This window comes from Pseudoliparis swirei, chromosome 6 (assembly GCF_029220125.1).
Source record: "Pseudoliparis swirei isolate HS2019 ecotype Mariana Trench chromosome 6, NWPU_hadal_v1, whole genome shotgun sequence".
NCBI classification, from domain to species: Eukaryota; Metazoa; Chordata; class Actinopteri; order Perciformes; family Liparidae; genus Pseudoliparis; species Pseudoliparis swirei.
Genome location: NC_079393.1, coordinates 21127548 through 21149427, shown reverse-complemented (window position 1 = coordinate 21149427; position 21880 = coordinate 21127548). Strand labels below are relative to the sequence as shown.

At 45.0% G+C, this 21880-nt stretch overlaps 1 protein-coding gene across 1 annotated transcript; it reads left to right on the top strand.

Annotated features, from left to right (window-relative positions):
* Window positions 1-377: 377 nt before the first annotated feature.
* Window positions 378-21642, top strand: kcng4a (potassium voltage-gated channel, subfamily G, member 4a). The gene is given in 5 exon segments (XM_056417618.1): window positions 378-608; window positions 3091-3851; window positions 3946-4079; window positions 4081-4585; window positions 19987-21642. Coding segments are annotated over 4 exon segments (1623 nt in total). The 5' UTR covers window positions 378-608; window positions 3091-3743; the 3' UTR covers window positions 20863-21642.
* Window positions 21643-21880: the final 238 nt, after the last annotated feature.

The window sequence follows — 21880 nt, the reverse complement described above, 5'->3', positions numbered from 1 at the left end:
TTGCAGTCCTAATGGGAGGTAGCCGCGCGCCCTGTGGTGCGTGAATGATGAGGGCATGACATGGTTGAGAGCATCTCCTCAGTGTCCTTGAATTCCATATCATCGGAAAGGGAAGAGAGCAATAGAGGGAGCGTGAGACACACACTCCCTCTTCAGTTCTGGTCGAATGTAATTCTCTAATCAGGAGCTTACACACATTATTGTTCCCTTTGTCACCTTTACGCAAACTTGAACTTGGGTATTCGGTGTCTCCTCTGTAACGCACCGCGGCTCACACACCCCCATCCACTCCCGCCCCCCACCCGACCCCTTCCCTGCTCCTCCTACTCCTCCTCTTCATCCTTTGCAGCAGCACTATCCGAGCTGTAACGGGACACTTTCAGCGCACCCAACCCGCTGCTTCCATCCCTGGTATGTTCAGACTCTCCGCGCGCCCTCCACCGGCTTGAATGACGCGGACGCCGGAGAGCTGTTCCTGTTACCGTAACATGTGGCGCTGTGGAACGGTCGCTGACAGCCGGAGCTAGTGTGGAACGACCGCAGGGACTGCACAGCGGCAACGGGATCTCACACCGAGTCGCCTGGAGATGAGTCCGGGGCTCACGATGGTAAGATGCACTTGACAAGTTACACTGATGCTGACGGGGCTGGTGCGTGCGTGTGTGCGTGTGTGTGTGTGTGTACGTGTGTGTTTGATCTGATATAGACGGTGTAGCCTATTCGATTTAGTAGGTTTGAACTCAAATACGAAAGCAAAGTTGTTCCCCATGCGCGTACAATTAATTGTAATATAAAAAGGGGTGCTATAAACGTACTTGTTTTTCTCTCCGCAAAATAACAACCAAAATAACCAAGATCAATTAATGGTCTTGAAATAGTTATGGTCCTCTGTGTGTGTGTGTGTGTGTGTGTGTGTGTGTGTGTGTGTGTGTGTGTGTGTGTGTGTGCGTGCGTGTGTGTATCCGTGCGTGCGTGCGTGCGCGCGCGCGTTTTTGCAAGTAGAGAGAGAGAGAGTGTTAGTCACATTGAGGCAATCTAATCCATAGGAGACTTTCGGACACTGTCCCATCAATATAATATAAGCTCTCTGACTTAATTCTAAACAGATGGCAAGTTGACCAGTGTAGATGTTTAATTTCGAAGTTAGTTCAAAAGTGCTTTTAATGTTACAGTACACAAAAAACAAATTCCCATGTAATTAAATTCCAAATAAAAAGAAAACAAGTTTACTTTCCACTTCCTCTGATATCCTCCCCTTCCCGTCTGTTGTGTCCATTTGAGAAGCGAAGGAAGTCGAGCGAAGCTGATAACACGATGTGCTGTACTGAAAACACCTTCTTCAATTAACTTTCCAACAGGAAAAAAAAACATCTACAGGGAATACAAATCGATTAATAAATACTTTATCATGCTCTCCTCCCCCTTTTGAGGTGGAAATGAAACACCAGCATCGAAACAGAAATTATATATTGGTTCCAAACAGTAGGAGATCCTATCTTCCCGGATCTGAATTCGTCCTGCATGTCGGTGCGGCCCCTTTGCTTCAGGCTGTCGGTGATGTCCAGTCACACAGTCAATACGCTGGTTGTGGGTCCGGTCAATAGGCACTGAGCAGAATAATCTCAGGACTGACGAAACTATGCGGTCTCGGCTGCAATGAGCAACACATGTAGCGCTGCTGTGATTCTAACAAGACTGCCTGAGTCTTACAGGACACCGCACAGTGCTCCCCATCAGGGCTGTGAGCCAGGTGCGACAGAGAGGTGTGTGTGTGTGTGTGTGTGTGTGTGTGTGTGTGTGTGTGTGTGTGTGTGTGTGTGTGTGTGTGTGTGTGTGTGTGTGTGTGTGTGTGTGTGTGTGTGTGTGTGTGTGTGTGTGTGCATGTGTTGTATGTTGCCCCTACATGTGTGTCTGGAATTGACCCCCAGAGATTCCAGTTTATTAAAATGCAGTGGCATGTGTGGAAATATCTATGATAGCTTTATATTCACATCACAAGCTGGCAGGGAAGAAGTGCAGGGCAGCCACCCAAATGTAAGTCAGCTTTATTGTTAGCAGCTGGATACAAGAAGAGGAGCAACGAGTCTCGAAGGATGATTCCAGCTGTTTCAAACTTTACGTTATTCTCTCATAATTTGCCACCATAGCCCTCAATCCTAAATCTATTCTTAGACGTGGCTCTTATCCTGAGAGGTGGTGGAGCTGGTCGAATGTTATCCAATCTGTCACTTAAAATCAACATATCAAAACACACTTTCAAAGATTTAAAGTCATTATGAACAGTTATTATTGAGTCAAGTGTGTAATAGACCTTTTTCTTGTCATAGTAGTGTAATCGACGGCATTAACGTTGGCTAACTGGATTGCAGCCTCAGATTTGAATGCTATGACCTTCAAAAAAGTCAAAATGTCAGCCGTTAATTCAATGAACTGACTATCTTTCTTGCTGCCAGTCTTCCAAACGTTTCTATCTTCGGGTTTTCATGCATGTGATGAAGTAACTCTGCAGTAGGAAAATAGACACAATGTAAGTTAGTCACAGTGATAAATAATTTGAGAATAACACCCAGTTTAAAATGAATCACAACTATTTAATGCTTTGATACACAGCGAGCCATTCTGGGCAACTGTAATGCCGTACTGTGCCAATAGGTTTCAGGGAAAACATTTTGGACCCTGCGCTTCAGTGTCTGTTGATAGGAGCGCTGCCCAACAGACAGCAACTCACTCAGTGTGAATAACACCACGGACCTGAATGTTCTTTTCTACTTGCCCATTGAATCTTCTCACACACGTACTCGTGTGAACCAGCCAGGCCGGTCCTTACTGGATGTTGATGTAAGTGTAAATTGCTCTCTGACCACATAATGGAGCATTTATAGCAGCAGAGCGGGTGTGTCGGTCTTGTTTCTCATTGAAAGGAAATGAAAGGGGCGGATAGAGCCTAACGCACTGCGGTCTCATTGAGGTGTGCTTCCGGTCTCGTCTTCCTCACCTTTTGTCTTCTCGTGCATCTCTTCACTAGTCTTTGCCCATTATTTCTCTGTTATGTGTTTCCCATAAGGCCTGTTTGCTCTCTTTCTCTCTCAGTGCCTGCATGAAGCCATCTCGGCTCTCAGCCCTCCCTAATACTGTTGCGGCGACACCGAAGACCCCCCTCAGTCCCAGGACACCTCCGGGACTCATCCAGTTCATCCTCTGCAGATATCAGCCGCTGATCAATCCGAAGCCGCTCTCTCTATTGGGCTTTTCCTTTTACAGACTCTCGCTTCAGACACAGATTACTCTCTGATCTGATGCTGAATCCCGATACGCCAACTAAGACCATCATGGACCTCTGACGGAAACGTCAGAACTCATCCACATTAAAATGTGTCAACAGAAATCGTGACACTCCTTATTTGTCTCCTTTCTGGGATTTCCCTCTGTTGGTTGGAAACCGAAGCCATAGCGTGTCTGTCATTGAGAAAGAACTCCTTGTTATGAGGGGATCTGAGGCCAAAAAGACTGAGAGCTACCGCAATTTTTATGCTCAGCTTGTCTACAATAGACCTGGGCTGTGGCAGGAAAGATTTTCAAGTTTGCAAGATTTAACATAAGTTGTTGGAGGTTGAGATAGAGAAAAAAACAGTTTGGCCCCTGAGATTAAAAAGTTGAGCCTGGTGCAATCTTCAGGTTTCTTCTGCCTTCATTCCCTGATCTGAGCTGCCCAGTGCGGAGCAGCGTGCTTTCCAGATGCTGCCATGCCCATCATCAGCAACGCCAACCATGACTTCAGCAATCTGTCCATCAGCGACGACAGTAGCCTCGACCGCATCTTCACAGAGATCCCTGAGACGGAGACCATCAAGGTATGAGTGATATTGCCTCAAATATGAGCAAGATGAATGAATATTTAAGATGCAGCTGCGCATCCCTTAAAGCTTTTCCTTGTTCCCTCTCCAGGGCGTGTACTACAAGAGGGCTCAGTTCATCCGTCGGCCAGAGGACCTGGTGTCCATCGACCACGCCCTACTGGCGGTGATCAACGTTGGGGGAAACCGCTACACCTTCCCCTGGACCACCCTGGAGCAGTTCCCTTTCGCGACTCGGCCGCCTCCGCGGCTGCCGATCACCGGAGGACATCGCCAGGGTCTGCGACGACTATGACGAAGCCCGCAAGGAGTTCTTCTTCGACCGCTCGCCATCCGCCTTCAGGATCATACTTAACTTCCTGGCTGCAGGGAAACTGCGCCTGCTGCGGGAGATGTGCGTCCTCTCCCTGCACGACGAGCTGACCTACTGGGGGGTGGAGATAACGTACATGGAGCGCTGCTGTAAGAGGAAGATGTACACGCGCATCGAGGAGATGAACGAGCTGGAGCGTTACGAGGAGGAGTGCAGGCAGAGGAACGCCATGCAGCGGGTGCCGGTGGAGGAGACGAGGTCCAAGAAGGTGATGAACTGGCTGAGAGACATGGTGGAGAATCCGCAGTCCGGCTTACCGGGGAAGATCTTTGCCTGCCTGTCTGTGATCATGGTTGCGGTGACTGTCATCAGCTTGTGTATCAGCACCATGCCCGACCTCAGAGAGGAAGAGGACCGGGTGAGTGAACCAGTATTCTTGCATGTTGTGAATCTAACAGTGAGGGCCCTGAACCAAAGTCAAACTGGTAGGCTACTAAATAATAAATGATAATGCTTGAAACTTGAACAGGACTCATAAATTCAAGTTGTGTAGTGCCAACAGGGCCTGTCAGTGAGATGAGTTGTGTGAGTGATTACCGCCGTCTCTCCTCACAGTTCTTCCCTGCGCAAAGACACGGCCACCATGAAGTAGCAGAGCTGCTCATAGCCTAACGTGACAAAGTGGATGCTCATTATCTCCAACACTAACTTTGTATCCTGGAAACTAAACGCATCGCCCTTGTGCGCCAACTGTTTGTCAGGGTTTCCAAGTGAGAATACACACACAATGTGTGAGAGTCTTATCTCATTCATTTCAGATTGAGGCGGACATTTTCTGTGATGCTGCAAAAAGTCGTGCTTCAAAATGCTCCAAAAATGTCCCCATCGTCACACCCTCTTAAATATACTTGTGGGATGCTGTTGTGTGTGTGTGTGTGTGTGTTGTGCATGTCCTGTGATCTTGTCTACCCGTAACAGCGTGGGATAATGAAGCCGGCGCAGTTCACTGAGGCCTGTCCTGTGTCTCTCAGTAAACACTGGGGAATAATGCAACGCATTTACTTTATCTCACACAATAGTGGATATCAGTAGACACACTCACAGTCGCACACATTTGTACACACACATACATGCACTGGAAGTCACATTCACTTACAATGTAGCTGAACTCATCCACCGAAACCGATACGGCTGAGTCAGAATCTTTGCATTCAGTCTTAAGTCTTATAACGACATTAAGATCTTACTGCAGCATATCCTTGTTCATTGCATATACGTTTTCACCTGCAGGCAGGTATTCTATCCTGAAGGTTACCCATCTTATTCCAAGAGGCCTTTAAATAAGAAATAGTATATGTAAATGCATCTTATGCAAAGACTGGTTGCTGCAAGAAAACTCAACAGCTGTTGAGAAGTCTTCAACAGCACCGCCGCTGTATTGATTTTCATATGAGCCGCCAAGGGATCAAGTGCAGGAGGGTACGATACTGGAGAGTTGAGGGAGGAGGAAGAGAGCGTCGGTTACAGAATGCCTGATGAGTTGAGAAGAGTCACTGCCAGGTGGAGTCCAATAGTCGGTGACAGCCATAGGAACACAGATGGACAGGATTGGATAGATGGGTGGTGCCATAAATAGTCAAATAAATATAATGAGTATAAAGTGAAACATATTTTTTTTTTTTAAACATTACAACTTTTGCCTTTTGATTTTTACCTTTAATTTGGAAATTCAGCTGCAAAAAGAAGAAGCAATCTCAAACCCCTTAAAGAGATGTTTGAGAAGAGCTGGAGACATATGAGAGGACACATCTATAGACTGAGTCTACAGGTGAAACGGACAGGGCTGTCACATGCTACCGGAGTTTAATTTTCTATACACTGACAGCAGTGACCAGGTTCACCTCAAAAAACAAACAGATATACAGTAGAATACATTCAGAAGCAGGGACCAGGACAGGTTTTGCTGAATGCACAGATTGTATTTCCTGATCTGAAGTATCACACTAACATTTGAGATATTGAGATGAAAAACAGTGAATCCGCGAGGTGAACAGAGTATAGTGATGGAGCTGACCTCGGGGGCCAGTGCACTCGCACAAACTCCTCGCAAACCTTTACACACATACACATACCATTGTTATCCGGTATTGATTCCGCCTGACAAGAGTGTTTCAGGAACAAGCAGCAGTTACACTGCCGTGTGTGTGTGTGTGTGTGTGTGTACGGCCTGTGTTAGACATCGTCATGCCTTGTGAGGACTTTGTGGGTTGTAAGGAGGACGTTTGTGCACGTCCATCATCTTAGAATTACGCAGATGGACAGAGAAAAAGAAGGAAAAGAATTTAGAGTTTTGAGGAGCTAAGAGGATGTCGAATGTCATTTTGTCACAGGGAGAAACCGGACACAGAGTGTAACGTTTCCCTGAAACATTTCCCTGTCAGCTCGCTTGCGGAAAGTAAAACCAAGACCCTAGGTGTTTGTGTTTGCGTTTGTATGGTTCTGTTGGACATCTCTGTCCCCTGTGAGGACATTGTGGTTTGTGTGATTCTTGTATGAAGGAGGGCAGATCCATCTGCTTTTCTCTCTGCGTGCTCCTGAGTTTCAAACAAGTCTTGTGTGTTTGGCGACTGATCTCTATACACACTGTCCAGCTCGCCTGGCCGGGCCAGAGCAGCACGGCCCTGCTGAGGGGGCTCTGTCTCTGGTCTGCTTTGTGCGGGCCGACATTCCTTCGTCCACTCGTCATCCATCCTGCTCTGCTGCCTGCCTCGGATTGGGTCAGCAGCGTCAGAATAAGTGGTAGATGAAGGATGACAAAAACAAATGTCCATGTCTAAGAGAGAGAAAAGAGTTAAATAACATGCTTTGGAGAGAGACTTAAAAACCGAGAGCAGATTAGCGTTGGCCGGGTAAAAAGCAAGAGATAAACAGTGCTTTATTTCCCCCTCCTCCATCTCTCTTCCGTCTATATATAATGTGTTTCCGCCTGTCCTCATTTGATCCCCTCTATCAAACTGTATATCACCAAGCAGTAACTGCTTTGGGAAGGGCGTTTATCTCACAGCTCAGTTTCAATACCCCGGACGATAAGCAATCCGTCAACTCTCCATCTCCTGCTGAGGGTGTGTCTCTCTAAGTGCTCTGTATATGATCGTGGAGCCACTGTTGTTCTACCAGGCAGTGGACGGCTTCAACGCTTTGACAGGAAGCACAACCACTCCTGATGTGTTTCAGAAATGCTAATAGATGAATGAAATATTGATATCCAAACAGGTAGTGTTCCAACAGCTTTTCAGACGCAGCTGATAGAAAGGTCCAACAGCCCCAAGGTTTGAAGGGCTGTTGGACCTTTAAATGTAGTCTTTTATCATGTTGGACATATGTCAACATGGTGAGAAAGCAGATCAGAGTAACAAGTCAAAATGTGAACATCACATTCTTCCGACACAGATTAGAAATGCGCCAACCGCAAGATTTGGACGTTTTGTTTTCACTGTTTGTCCGGTGGCTGAAAGTGAAGAGTACAGAAGTAAAAGACAGCGTGGACTTGTTCACAGAGGACTGATGCTGTGTTCATCGACAGCTGTTTCACCAAGTGGAAGCAATGTTTGACCAAACAGAGTTTTGTTGGTGGGACTATGTATGGGGGACGTCTCTGTCCTGCAGAGCTCGTTAGCTGCCTGGCTAGACAGCAACAGAAACACAGCGACGAGGATGGATGAGATTGACACAGGAGGTCAGCTTGTTGTAAATACACATACAAAAAGTAGCATTGTTCCATAGTTTTTATTCAGTGTAAAGAAAAATAACACTGCTCTTAAAAGCCATGAAAATAAGTTTGCCATTCACTGCTTTTATTCAGGGTAAAACAAAACCATCAACATCACACATATGTCCTCTACTGTCCGACTCCAATGTTTAGATGGGAAAGAACAGGGTGTGTGCAGCTTGTAAATGTCCCTGCAGCAGCAGGTCTCAGCACACACTGATAACCTGAGTTTACGTCTCTTTGCTGTTCAAATGTCAAACAATCCACCAAAGGCACTGCCTTTCTTTCTCCGAGTGAAATTTTTCCGCAAAGCAGCAACTTTCTTGTCATTCAATTTTTCTGCATTTTTTCACAGATACATCAAAGTGTTTTCTACTCTCAGCGAGTGTCGCTCAGATACTTACCTTTTAATATTCTCACGAATGACGCAGTATTGTGAGACAGCCCCATCCGAGTTGCTCTCCTTTTCCTAATTCAGTTGTATTCTGGCCAGGGGAGTACTTGAAGTGGCTGTTTTATGCCCTTAATGACATAAATTGGAGAGGGATTTGATGTTCAATAACTACTTGCCAGCGCATCAATCACAAGTATCTGGAGAGAGAGAGTGATGGAGTGAGAGACAGCCGAGTAGCAGCCTGCATGATTTAAGCTTCATATTGAGGGTTTGAAACGTTTTCTGATGGACTATCCTCTCGTTCTCAAGCCGAGATGTGTCAATAGTCTTATTCAACCATTGACACCGTCTGGATAAGTGACTATAGAGAGGACAGGAGGCTGTGTGTTTTCTTATTCTATTGGGACACAACAAAGACAAAGAAAGAGAGACAGAGTGGGACGGAGATCGTCTGTCTTTGTGGAGAATGACTCGAGAACACAGTAAGAGGGCAGGATGTAAACACGAGACCCAACGTGAAGCCTCTTTTCTCTCCTTCCTGTCCTCATCTTTCCTCCCAGAGGAGCTGCATCACCTGGAAACACGAGAGAGCACACACACTCCCAGGAAATGCACATATTGGCTTATAGAACATAGTCATATTTGTTAATATTTAAGAGCGCAGTCAACAAATGGTATCATTGTTGAATGACTATACAAAGAACTTGATGTACCAATATAAAATCTCTTCAACACATGCTGCAGCTTCCTGTTATGTGGAAATGAGGACAAATAGATGAATAACATGAATCTCTAGTAAAGAGCACAACAAAAAATACAACAAAGCAATTTTAGAAAAGGCCAGAGAGATCATCAGTAAAGAAGACTTTTATTTAAAGAATATTGTTTTCTCAAAGCTGAACTAATGAATAAGATGCTCAGCAAAGTGTTTCTCTTCATCACGAGGACAAAGGTTTAATTCTGTCATCTTAACAACCTGCAAAAACAGCCAAAACAGGTTGTTTTGGTTACATATTTTCATAATCTCCACAGCACACTAGCTGCAGAGGCTTATGAGTAGAGAAGGAGATAAATGGCCCGTAGCGCAGCATAAAGCGTTGTACATTACAAATGCTAATGTCATTGAGATAGTCAGCTTGTGTAACAGTGTGTAATCACACTGAGGCTGTTGACCGTACATTCTCGCCGTGTTAAACCGCGTAGATGCAGTGATGGAATATGAATGTTACAGCCTGTAGCGGCTAAAACTCCCTTCGTGTCATCAGTAGATGTTTCTTGACAAATCCATTTGTTTAGCCACTCTTAGACGGAAAGAACGAGTCTACGCGTGTAATGTGTTTCAACAACGGTAGAAAACAGTGAGTTCGCTCCGTTCCTTTTACTGAATTCTGGTGCAACCGTGAAACAAGTCCGCCCGTTGATATATCAATGCGCCAGCTCAATATGTCACAACTCACCTCTGATTATTCTAAACAATGCAAACTAACATACAATTATGCAATCACTATAACAAACAAAATCTAAATATGAATCTAAACAATATAGTATCTAAATCTGAGTCTAAATTACAATTACAATTACAATATGGAAAATGGCATTAACACAGCCTTTAGCAACACTAAAGGTTAGTCATTCAAAATATGGTCCCAGAGCTTCACTTAGGAATGGTAACTACAATGTTTCGAGGGCGTCTGACTCATAAGGAAGATCATTGTGTGTGGTAGGATGTGATCTACCCTTGTTGGGCCCCAAAGGTCACACACTGTGTGTTTAATGAGAAGGGTAACACAGGGAGTTCCCTCATCTGCAGACAATATGTGATGAAGCGAAGTACAAATGAAAAAGGAAGGACATTTTTTGCCATGATAGCTCTGCTATTCATATACCTCCAAAAGCCAGAAACAGACTGTTTGTTCTTTTATGTGTCATTTTGCACCAGTGTCCAGCTCCACTGAGAATCATTTTGAAAAGATCAAAGTGTTGGCTGTGATAAAATCTCAGAAGAATGTCCTCCTATGGCCGCCTCCTGCTTCTGAACTGCAGATTGCAATATGTAAAATCAACAAAGCCAGTTTCCAAACTGTTGTCTCTAAAGGGGGGTGTTGTGATTCGGTTTCCAACATTTGTGACTTTGTGGACATGAAAGCATGAATGAATTTGCCCTCCAGCTCAAAGCAACACAGCCAACAATCTGATGTGTGAAAAAAAGAGAAGAAATTATTGTGAACTCTGTTTTAATGTCATACTATTGTATAACAATAGATGGATTATTTTCTTCACAACTTAGAAATCTATTCTCGGTCATTCAATTGTGAACCACACACTGAAACAGGGAATGCAAATAACTAACAGAAAGGCTGAAAGTGACTCATCCTCTGTGTGTACTCTCTTTGTCTTTCTACACACAGTCCGCTTGTTACACCTGCTGAGCCCAAAAGACAAAAGGCTGTCATCAATCATGAGCCTTGTTCGAGTGTGTAACAACAGGGGCACCACATTAAGAATTCATTACGAGCCCATTCTTCATGTGCCACATTTTCTACCTCCCCCTCATAATTTAAACCTCGATTAAATAAACACAAACGAAGCATAAATAGATGTCCGAGTGTGTAAACTTTGTTGGCTCAGCGCGGTGGGACTGGTGCTGGCAGTCGGTCGGAGCGGCTATAAGTCAACGAGAGTAAATATGACTTTAGGCGTACTGGAGAGAGAGTATAAAGAGAGAGAAAAGAGAAGGCGTAACAGAAGTGAATCAGATGCAGAAAAGAGGAGAGGGGTGATGAACCAATTGGATGCAATTTGGGTATTCATCATTTCTCAGACACACACACAGTCAGAGGGAGGTGACCTAGCTGCAGATTGCCTTTTCATCAGAACTGAAATAATGTGAAGTAGAAGATTCAAGGTCGATAAAGAACAAATAAACGCAGTGGCCTACAACTTTCAAATTCTGCTCAGGTTTCAAACCCCTCCAAACCATTAGAGGATGTGTGTATATTTGTATGATTGAACTATGCTAATAAGGAAACTCCATTAGAGCACTTACGTACGTGTGTGAATGTGCATTTCTTCTGTATTTGTGTCTGCGGGCTGTTGGACCGTATCAGCGTGGAGCAGATTCCATTGCGGTGGCAGCCTATCTGGTTATGTGCTGCGTTCCCGCCGTCTGATGTGTTGTATGGCTGCCAAGTGGGATTATGGGAGAGAACAGCAAAGTACGAGGTGTTTATCCTCTTTGTACCAGGCGGCAGCACACAGCACAGGGCAGTACAGCACACTATGGAGAAGGCTGTCTTACATCTGGATGTGTCAGTGCTGGAGATTGTTGAATACAATGGAAAAGTGATTTCACAGTTGACAATTTGCTGCTTCAGTTGCATGACAATTTGATTATATGGCTTTTTAAACAAAATTCACTGATTCAGATTATCCTTTTTTTTAAAGTTACTTTGTTCTCTCTCATAATCTTTTAAAAAACAGATATTTCTCAAGGACACAGGGTCATAGATGTCATGCACCCTTCACAAGTATGCAGTACTGTCAATAAAGAGAGTAAAATGGTTTTCAAAAAGCATGCCCTACGAAGGACTGAAGGCTGAATGGTGCTGGAGACCTAAACTACAGTAACGTAAACATGCATCTTAGAAACATAACCAGGTTTCCAGAATAACCAGAGGAAGTCAAACACCTGAATGCAGCATAACACAGTTGGACTGGGGCACAGGTGGGGCACAGGACACATGGTTGGTGTCCTCCAAATGTTCAGCAAAGGAAGGCTGCAGAGTTATTGGCCTCTTTGTCAAGCTTGTTGAAACATTATTTTCTCTTGAAATGCAAACATTGAGGAACAGTCGTCATCTGAACAGAGACACGTACCTCGTCCCTTATGTCCATATAAGTTCACACACTTCATTCAGGATAAATGTCTCTTCCACGTACCGTCTCATAACTTTCTGCAAGCTATTTCTCTTTCGTGAAGCAGTGTCACCCAAAGTTTGTGCAGATTTATTACGTCCCGACTAATTGCAGCAATTCCTTTGAAATGTGATTAATATCGTCGAGTAGAAAGGAATGTTGCACAACAGCACCGAACAACAAAATAACTCAGACACTACTAGGCGATACGGAGCAGCTGAGGAAGCAGAGACAGATCAGGGCTGATGGACAGTACAGGAGACTACACTGAGGACACCTATTGGACAGGTGGAGAATGACAGGCAGGGACATCAGAAACATCACGGAAAGAGAAGAACGGGGGGGGGGGGGGGGGCAGAGGAGCGAGAGGAAACACAGCTGTGGCCCATGCAATAGACAAAATACACAGCAGCATCCCCCAAGGTGACGTAGGGAGCAGCAGGTGTCCACCCCTGCCCAGTTGTCCTCACTGATCACCGCCACACATCAGTCTTATTCTGCCCGGAGCTACCGCGAAATCAAACTCACCCTTCACACCGTAGCTCCGCCCTGTTGTCGCAACGTGCCTCCGCATTCCTACGTGCATCCTGCAGAGCCAGCAGCAGCAGATGCGTGTGTATGTGTGTGTGTTATTTTCAATAACATTTTCCGATATGCCTACTGATGCGACACATTGATGGGACACTATCCCTGTTGTAATAGAGAACAAATAAACAAAACATGTCGTTGTTCTTTGTTTTCACAGATAATAAAAGGATGATGCTTTTTTGCTCTGTGCGTTTGTGTGTGTGTGTGTGTGTGTGTGTGTGTGTGTGTGTGTGTGTGTGTGTGTGTGTGTGTGTGTGTGTGTGTACTCAAGTCTCTTTTGCGAGCACATTGCTGATGCACCTCTTATATCTTGAATTTAATGAGAAGCGGAATGTTTAAGAATACTGCAGGAGAAAATAACATCACAAAAATTTATTTTTGTTTGTGTAGTCTATAACACATTTAGTTCAATTCCATTTTGGGTTTTTTAACAATGTTGTTTCATCCTATTTAGAATGAATCAATCCCGGAAGAGAGACCCTAACAAATGAAGTGCCCACGTGTGTGTTGTGTGCGTGTGCGCGCTTGCGTGTGTGCGTGTGTGTGTGTGTGTGAGTGTGTGTGTTCAGCATCCTGACAGACAGCAAATAGAGACGTATGGGGTGTGAAGGGAACACGATGCTTCAGATATCAGCTCATCTTTTCCTCATCAACCGATCTTGTACTCCCTTCCTCCTGTACCCTCCTACACTGCTGAGCCACCTACACTTCCTCCTCCTATTGTCCTCTTTCCTCTATTATATCTATCCAACCTCCAAGCCATTCGTTTGTCATTTGTGTCCATGAGAGTGTGTGTGCGTGAACAAGCTGTTTGTCTTCGTCAGTGGGAGGACACACTCATATGGAGAGGAAGTATGTGGCGTGTCACTGGAGTCACTGTACGGTCTGTCTTGGGAGACTGGCCAGCTGGCCAGCTGAAATGTTAGCGTACATGTACATTTAGGTAATGGAAATAACATTCCTTTGACAAGAAAATAGATCTGTCAGCGTGATAGTAAAATGTGAAGTTTAACTCCTTTGTTCCCCGTTGACAGCGGCCGATGTGTTCTTCAAATACAGTTACATTCAGGTGCATTAAAAAACTCTGAATTTTATAGTGACCCTCAATACCAATTATGATAATATTCAGATTCAACTTTATTGTCATTTTTCACGAGTACTAGGACAACGAAATGCTGTTTTAGCATCTAAACAGCAGTGCAATGTGCTAGATATCAGTGTAAATTGTAGCCTAATGATACCATTTTCCTGTATTTGTTATCGTAACTTTGTTATATTTACTGAATATATAGTTAAAATACTTGATAATAAGACAGTTTTGAGAACGTGCTGTTGGTTTACGAATTCTGTCAGCGGAAAACCTCAGAACAGCATAAAATGTGAACGGTAATTAAATAGATTATGAAATAGTGTAATATATCATATTATATTTGCTAATGGTTTGCTACCGGGGATGCTCGGTCTCTTAACGTGCACTCTGTGTGCATTTGTGCGTACATGCAGCGATCAGGTTACAGCCTGATGATGGATTGAGGTGTCACATGACACAGCCCCTTTAATAACCCATGACGAGTGAACAGAACACAGTGCTTGATGTGCAGCATTTCAGTGAAGGCCAGTGGTGGGGCGTTCAACCACACTCCCCAATGCTTTCTGCGTGTCTTTGCCATCCGTCCCTTCCCTCCTTCCTTCTCCTCTTCTTTCTAGAAGTTTTAAAGTCAGAGCAAGGTCAGTACTGCAGTTATGAGAGATTGTGTTCAGTGGTGCAAAGTGTGTTCCAGGTCTGCTGCTAGGGAGAGCTGATTGATGGGCAGAGTCTTTTTCTTTTGTTCCCTTTTCTGCCCAAACCCGTGGATTGGGTCGGATCATCATGGGGTCTTTTTCTCCCTGATTGCGAGAGAAGAAAGAGCTGTGGAGTTAGAGACATGCTGTGAAAAAGGCAGAGCACGAAATGAAAAGTTAGAATGAAACACCAGGGAGCACAAGGACAATAACCACATTTTAATTATATTGCAGTTTATAGTCACACAGTGGCTAGAAAAGCACACATCTGCATGTCTCCATATCCTTTATGGAAAAGTATGACAGCTGCATGAGTTGAAGAAAGACAGTGAAATGTGGAGCTTTATGTGGTCGAGAAGTAGAAACAAATATTCATAATTCAGTGCTATAGAAGCTTTCTGTTGTCTCACAACAAAGCAACACATTTACACTTCAAACCCACGGTACACAGATCTCTGTTAGTGCACAGTGCTGGGTCGCTAGCAGAGGGTAGACACTAAAGTGTCAAACTCAATTCAGCCTTCACTAAGCCCCTCCCCCCTCTGCTACTTACTGAAGTCAAATACGTGATTTCCGATGGGAAGCTGATGGAGGGGCTACGATGTGTGATTGAAGGATATAAACAGGATGTCAAAAGTATTCATCAGCAAAAACTGTTTAAAAAGATACAGATAGAAGCTCATATAAGCCTGAAAATGAATAAAGGCTGAAACGATTACCTGAGAATCTGTAGAGTTTAAATACGTAACTCCTAATGCATCCACCAGGGCATGCATTCACACACACACGCGCACACACACACACACACACACTTGACCTCTATGGCAACATGAAACAGAAACAGCTGAGAATAATAAGCCTCCCGCCCCTTTCATAACTCATAAACCGTCAAACTATGAAATCGCGTACTGTCATTAATGAAAGAGAAACGCTATCATGCTTCTGATAAGAGTCTGATGAGTTTAGAGGTTAATGGCCAGTGCCACACCCCCTTTTTGGCAATTGGCACGAATACAAACCTTCGCACCAACACACTTGAACTGGATGCCACGTTTCAGCCTCCGATGACAGAAATCAACATTGTTGTGGAGCCCCTAGGGTGTGCTCGATGTGCTGGTCGCAGCTGAAAAGCCCCCTGCTTCATTTAAGTAGTCATGGCCATTTGCTAACCATTGGGAAAAGTTGCTCAAGCTTTGCAAGATCAACTTTTCATTTTTCACGTCTCCCTTGGTTACCTTATAATATTTTGCGTGGCCTTGATGTCTCCTCGGCAGAAAGGCATGCGCTTCAATTGATTGCCGACCGACCGCCTTCCTCTCTGCAGGATTCTGTCGCAGTGGTTTTTCGGCATGTGGTCACTTGGAACGTCCCCGTCCCCAGAACGCCCTGTGCGTTCATTCCCCCCCCTCGCCACGCTCTTTATCCTAATTTGACTTTGAGATGCGTTAATACGGACAGGAATGTGAAACACTAGACAGCTGCTGGGGTCGAACAGTGTCTGTTTTCAAATGAGCTGTCACAGACTTCCAGTGAGAGTCGCACTGTGGAGATAAGGTCAGGGGGATATAGGGAATTGTGGCAAGTGTTGTGTGTTCGAGTGTGTGCGTCTGTGTATAGAAGGGGGAAGCTGTAAAAGTGTGTCAAGCAGAGGCTGAGAACGGTGTCACAAAGCCCTGATGGGCCAAATGTGAGCCCGAGAGACCGAAAGAGCAGTGGGGCAGGGCGTAAACGAGAGGTGGGGTGTGCACTGGTTGATGCAGGTCAGACAGGGGGGCCACCAGAGATCTCGGCAGGACTGGAAACCAGACAGGGGAAATATGGGGAAAGCAGGCAAGATTACGGCTGTATTTAGTTAGCAATATATTGAAGTGGTAATTCTCAAGCAGAGACCCTTTAAATATCAAATGTGTATTTTCCTTTTGTAAATGTCCTCAACTTGAGGAACACACATCCCCTGCAGTCGGCCCCTCAGATTCTCTGGAGAAATCATGGACTGTTCAGCTGGAGCCGTGGTGGATCCCAGTTTCTACCCACTTCACACTGACACATGCAATGAAGAGTAAAGGATGAATTCAGTAATGTGGATATTTAATCTTTTTTTAATATTTGGAACTGAATGGGAAATCTTTAGAAATTGAGCTTTAGTTGGTTAAAGCTGAAATAAAATGACATGTTGTCATGTGACCATTCCCCACAGAATTATCAGCTGACTTTGGGCGCTCAGTGTTGAGCAGGATCGTCCTTCAATCAGAGGATCAGTTCCATGAGTGTGTGTGGATGTTAGTTAGTCCTGATGGGCCGGTGGCTCCTCCCATCTGTGTGTGAAAGGGTGAATGATGGCCTGCAGTGTTAAAGTGCTTGGAGTGGTGCATTTGACCCTTTACTCTGCAGTTACCCTCAGCTTTACCTTTTGCCATTCTTAGCTCATTTGTTCTGCATTTATGATCCTGTTTCCAGATACAGCCGGAGCTATTTTTAGATAAAAAGCCTTGATGGAAGAAGAAGAAGAAGAAGAATGCATTTTATTTGTAAAGCTTTTCATTCAACAATAATCTGTGTGTGCTGGAGAGCCAGTAGATAGTAAAAAACTAACGATAATAAAAAGAAAATAGCTGGCAGTGATTTAACCCCAAGTCAAACCGCCTTCCTCTATAAAAAGGTGTTCAGGTCGGTCTTAAAAGAGTCCAGTGTCTGTGTTGCCCTCCCGTGGTCAGGGAGGTGTTGGGGACATGGAGGTCAAGCTGTTTGTGGATCTGAGGATGGAGGTGGAGGTTTGGGGAGTGATGAGTTCTTGTGGTCAGATCCTCCCTCTCCTGTGTGACCGTGTGCTTGTCCAACCTGCAGTAACAGCTGTTCAGGCTCTCTGCAACCTCCACACATGCCTCTGGTCTTGTCGGATGGGTTGTGTGGGAGGCCAGCTATTGTTTTAGCACCTTTCTATCTCTGGCCTGCCCTCCTGGAACAGCCTCTCTGCCCTCATCTTGTCGACACCTTTGGCCCCTTTTATTTACTTCTTTAGCCTCGCTTGAGTGAGTTGAGCCTCAGTCCTGTTGCCAGAGGTGAATGCTATTTTATTGAGTTTGAGCGAGTCTTTTCAGATAGATTGTGGTCCAAGGTGTTTTCTTTTAAAAGACTTTAACCTTTTCAATTGTATTCGTGCAGAAAAGGATGCAGTCAGTGATGACGTCGGTCCAATCTTTAAGCGTTCTGCATTGCACTCATGGTCCACTTGCAAGGACTTTCCCCATTGTAATGTTGTACTGTATGTAGGTGGGGACTAGGCGGATGAAGTTGTGATCAGCTTTACTGAGAGAAGGTTTCTCGTACGCTCTGTTTTTCACGTAATGCCAAAGCCAAAGTGATGGTACAGTTTATTTACTGCTGCAATTTACCTTGATGAGTAAATCAGAATCAGAACAGAGGAGTCTGGGGACCAGAGGATGGGATGCAAATAAAATGACAATTGAGCAGGTCAAATTCATGGGGTCGATATTTAACTCAGTGTCAACACTTTGTAGCTTCAACACAGACTTGGGACACATGTAGCTCATAACTGTACTGATTTGGTTTACTTGCATTCATCACCCCTGTTTCCAGATGCAGCAGGCAGATGTTTTCAGCAAAAAAGCTCTGAAACATCTCCTGTACGCTACCTGCCCAGCAGCACCATGTGGTAGGCCTACACTGACAAAGTGAGCAAGCTGGTGACAGCATGCAGCATTTAGCATCTAAAAAACCGGAGATTTCCCTCAGGAGTTGATGGAAAGCAAAAACAGATCTCAAAGCTGGGTAAATATTGGAAATCAGATGTCAGAAACACAACTCCGAAAATGTCCATTTGTGTAAATACAGTGTGAAAAAAAAAGGTTTTAGAGTGAATGCAGATATTACTGCATATATTGTAAAACCTAAACAAATGAAACAGATACACGTCACTCTAGATATGAAGTCGGCTAAGAGTCACACTGGGAGGGAAATCAGTGCGAAAGGCAGGGAGGACACGGATGTGAGGAATGGGACACGTGTGTGAAGGAAGCATCATGCAGAGAGGAAGAGAGGAGATGTGTTTCACTTCGACCGACTCTGAAGGAATCTGGGATCTGAAAGTTGGTGTGTGAGGTGAACAGAGAATGAAGAACGGAGGGTGATGGACGAGGAAACAGAATGAGTGATGAGAAGGCAGAGATAGAGGCCGGAAGAGAAAAGGAAAGGTGCCAGAGAGATAATAGATGGGTAAGAAAGTAGATGAGACACACAGGGGCGGAGAGATAAATGATCGGGAGAGTGAACGATGAGAAAAGTGGAGAAAATGGGATAGGTTAATAGGGGAGCACACAAATAATGTCTATTTCATTAATATAAATCAAGTCCTTTGGTTTCATATTCTCTCTGAGTAACATGAAATGAGTAGTGTCGACAAGAACCTTCATGAACTCTCTTTTTAATCTCCACAGGGACTTCTGTCATTTTTAGTATTTACAAAAGAGTTCAAGACCGTGAATATCTTTGTCACATATCTTTGGCCCAGCTTCCAGTGATCTGTTTTTAAAAATCTATAAGCGCGTTTGCCTTCAGACACTGTCGGACGTCTTTGAGAGATCAGTATACTTTCAAACTTTCACCAACTTTCACTCTTCTGATGTTTAGTGTTCTTCAATGGAATGCAAATTAAATATGGACGACAATGCGCACATTAAAGAGATTTAATTAGCCGACTCAGAAATTCATTAATTTGTGGTGAAAGATATTTCCTCAGTTAATACATAATACTCATTCATAAGGAAATTCTTCGTGGAAATGCATCTTAAACATTTAATATTCTTCATTGTAGTTGCTGAGACAAGTGAAATTAGATCTTCATATATTATGAACAAATACATCAAGTGATTGCAGATATCGTCTGCAGAGGGAAGGTGAGGAGGTGTAATATAGAGGCTAGTTTAACAAAAGGAAAAGTAAAGTGACAGCGATAACTGTTAATGCTGCCTAATCTCTTCTGCACCGTCACTCAGTGTTCTCTGATATCATTGATCCTGTAGTTAGAGGGCATAAAACATTGTTTCTGTCTGCGCTCCCACTGAGTGTCACATTAATCCTTGAAACCTGCCCTGATAAATTAATTGATTGATTGTGTCACCGTATTATCTATCAATGCTGCTGCGGTGGCGTTAGCATACTGAGTGACTGGAGCTCATGATGTACGAATAATTACCGAGGGTGGTAATCTGACCTCAGGATTTTTGTCTTCTCTCCATCTCACCCCATCTGTCTTGCTCCCTGTCAAACTCCTGCTCCTCTCATTCTCGTTCTCTCTGTAACTCTCTCTCTCTCTCGCTCCCCCCAACCCTTCGCCTTCTCCTCTCTACCTCAGGGTGAGTGTTCATCTAAGTGCTACAACATGTTCATCATAGAGACAGTGTGTGTGGCCTGGTTCACCCTGGAGTTCCTCCTGCGGTTCATTCAGGCCCGCCGCAAGCTGGAATTCCTCCGCGGGCCGCTCAACATCATCGACGCCATGGCCATCCTTCCCTACTACGTCTCCCTGGTGGTGTCAGAGGACGACCCCTCCATGGATCACGAGAAGCCAGGAGGAGGTAAGGGCTACTTGGACAAGCTGAGCCTGGTGCTGAGGACTCTGCGGGCGCTGAGGATCCTCTACGTGATGCGTCTGGCTCGCCACTCCCTCGGCCTGCAGACGCTGGGGCTGACGGTCAGGCGCAGCACCCGGGAGTTTGGCCTCCTCTTGCTTTTTCTCTGCGTGGCCGTCACCCTCTTCTCCCCGCTGGTCCACTTGGCTGAGAGCGAGCTCACGGGCACCCATGACTTCAGCAGCATCCCGGCCTCCTACTGGTGGGCCATCATCTCAATGACGACCGTGGGCTACGGCGACATGGTGCCCAGGTCCATTCCAGGTCAGGTAGTGGCGCTGAGCAGCATCCTCAGCGGGATCCTCATCATGGCCTTCCCCGCGACCTCCATCTTCCACATGTTCTCCCGCTCCTACCAGGAGCTCAAGACGGAGCACGACCGCTTGTTCAAAGAGGAGTGCGCGGCGGCGGCCGCGGCTGCCGCTGCCGCCTCCGAGGAGCTGCAGGAGGTGGGAGGTGGAGGAGGGGAGCAGAACTCATCGGGGCTGGGATTGCTTCTAGACAAGGGCAGTGGGCACTCGCTGGAGTCTCTTGCTCTGTTCGGGAAAGGTGGCGACGCTGCAGGAAATAACCACAGCTTGCCACCTGCAGCTTTCTGAACTGTACTGACTGACCCGAGAAGATACGAGTCCATTCTGCGTTGCATACAATAAGTACTGCAAATGACTCTTGCTCCAATGGCCTTGCCTCCTATGTGGTTATGATCTGTGTTGCACTGGATTTAAAGGAGATCCAACAGACGGCATTTATTTTGCTCTGCTGAGAACAAGTGTGCACACCGTGGCTGCACAGAAACAGAAAGACTTTAAACCCTTTAAATTGGACGGTCCAGTTTGTCTGACCAGAAAGCCTCCGCAGCAATATTAGTAACCAGCTGCTTCCATAAACATGCAATATTCAATCCAAAGTTGCTTTTCCTTGCACTGTGAAAATACTTAGAAGCCCAACTGCAACTTTGAGTTTTATTCTACTTTTAAATATATTGCCTATACAGTATGACCTGAAAATGTGTCTCATACTAAATACTCTTCTACTTTTCTGTCATCAATTCAAAGACGTGCTCCTCTTAGTTTTTCTTTTGAATAGCTTAAAGCCATGTTCTGAGAAGATAAACAAACTGATGGCCCATATGAACCATCTCTATATCTCTTATACGTTTGAATGCCTGGACTCAAAGACTCTGCCATAAACTCAAGGTGAACACTTGCAGAGGTGATGGTTCAGATTGTGTTTTTGTTAGTTTTTAATCAGACGACGAATGAAGTGAGAGATTGGAGAGAGAGAGAGAGAGAGAGAGGCTGTGCGAGTGAGAGAGGATGAGCACTAACAACCATGACGTGTACTTAGCAAAACTCCAAATAAAATCTCTTGTAGCTGCAGTTTCTTTGGCATGTTGTGGGTATGATGGTCTAATGCCTCGGCGAGCCAGGATGCTCAATCAGAGTCCTGCCGCTGAATGTTTCTGTGAAAAGAAGAAACAGAAACAGCTGTCCGAGCCAAACACACAGATAACAGATGACAATCCCCTCTTACATCACCTCCTTGTGTTCATGTTACGCCGCTCAGGCCGATCTCTGCGCACATCTTTGTAAGGAAAGCTGTGTTTATCCTCAGGTC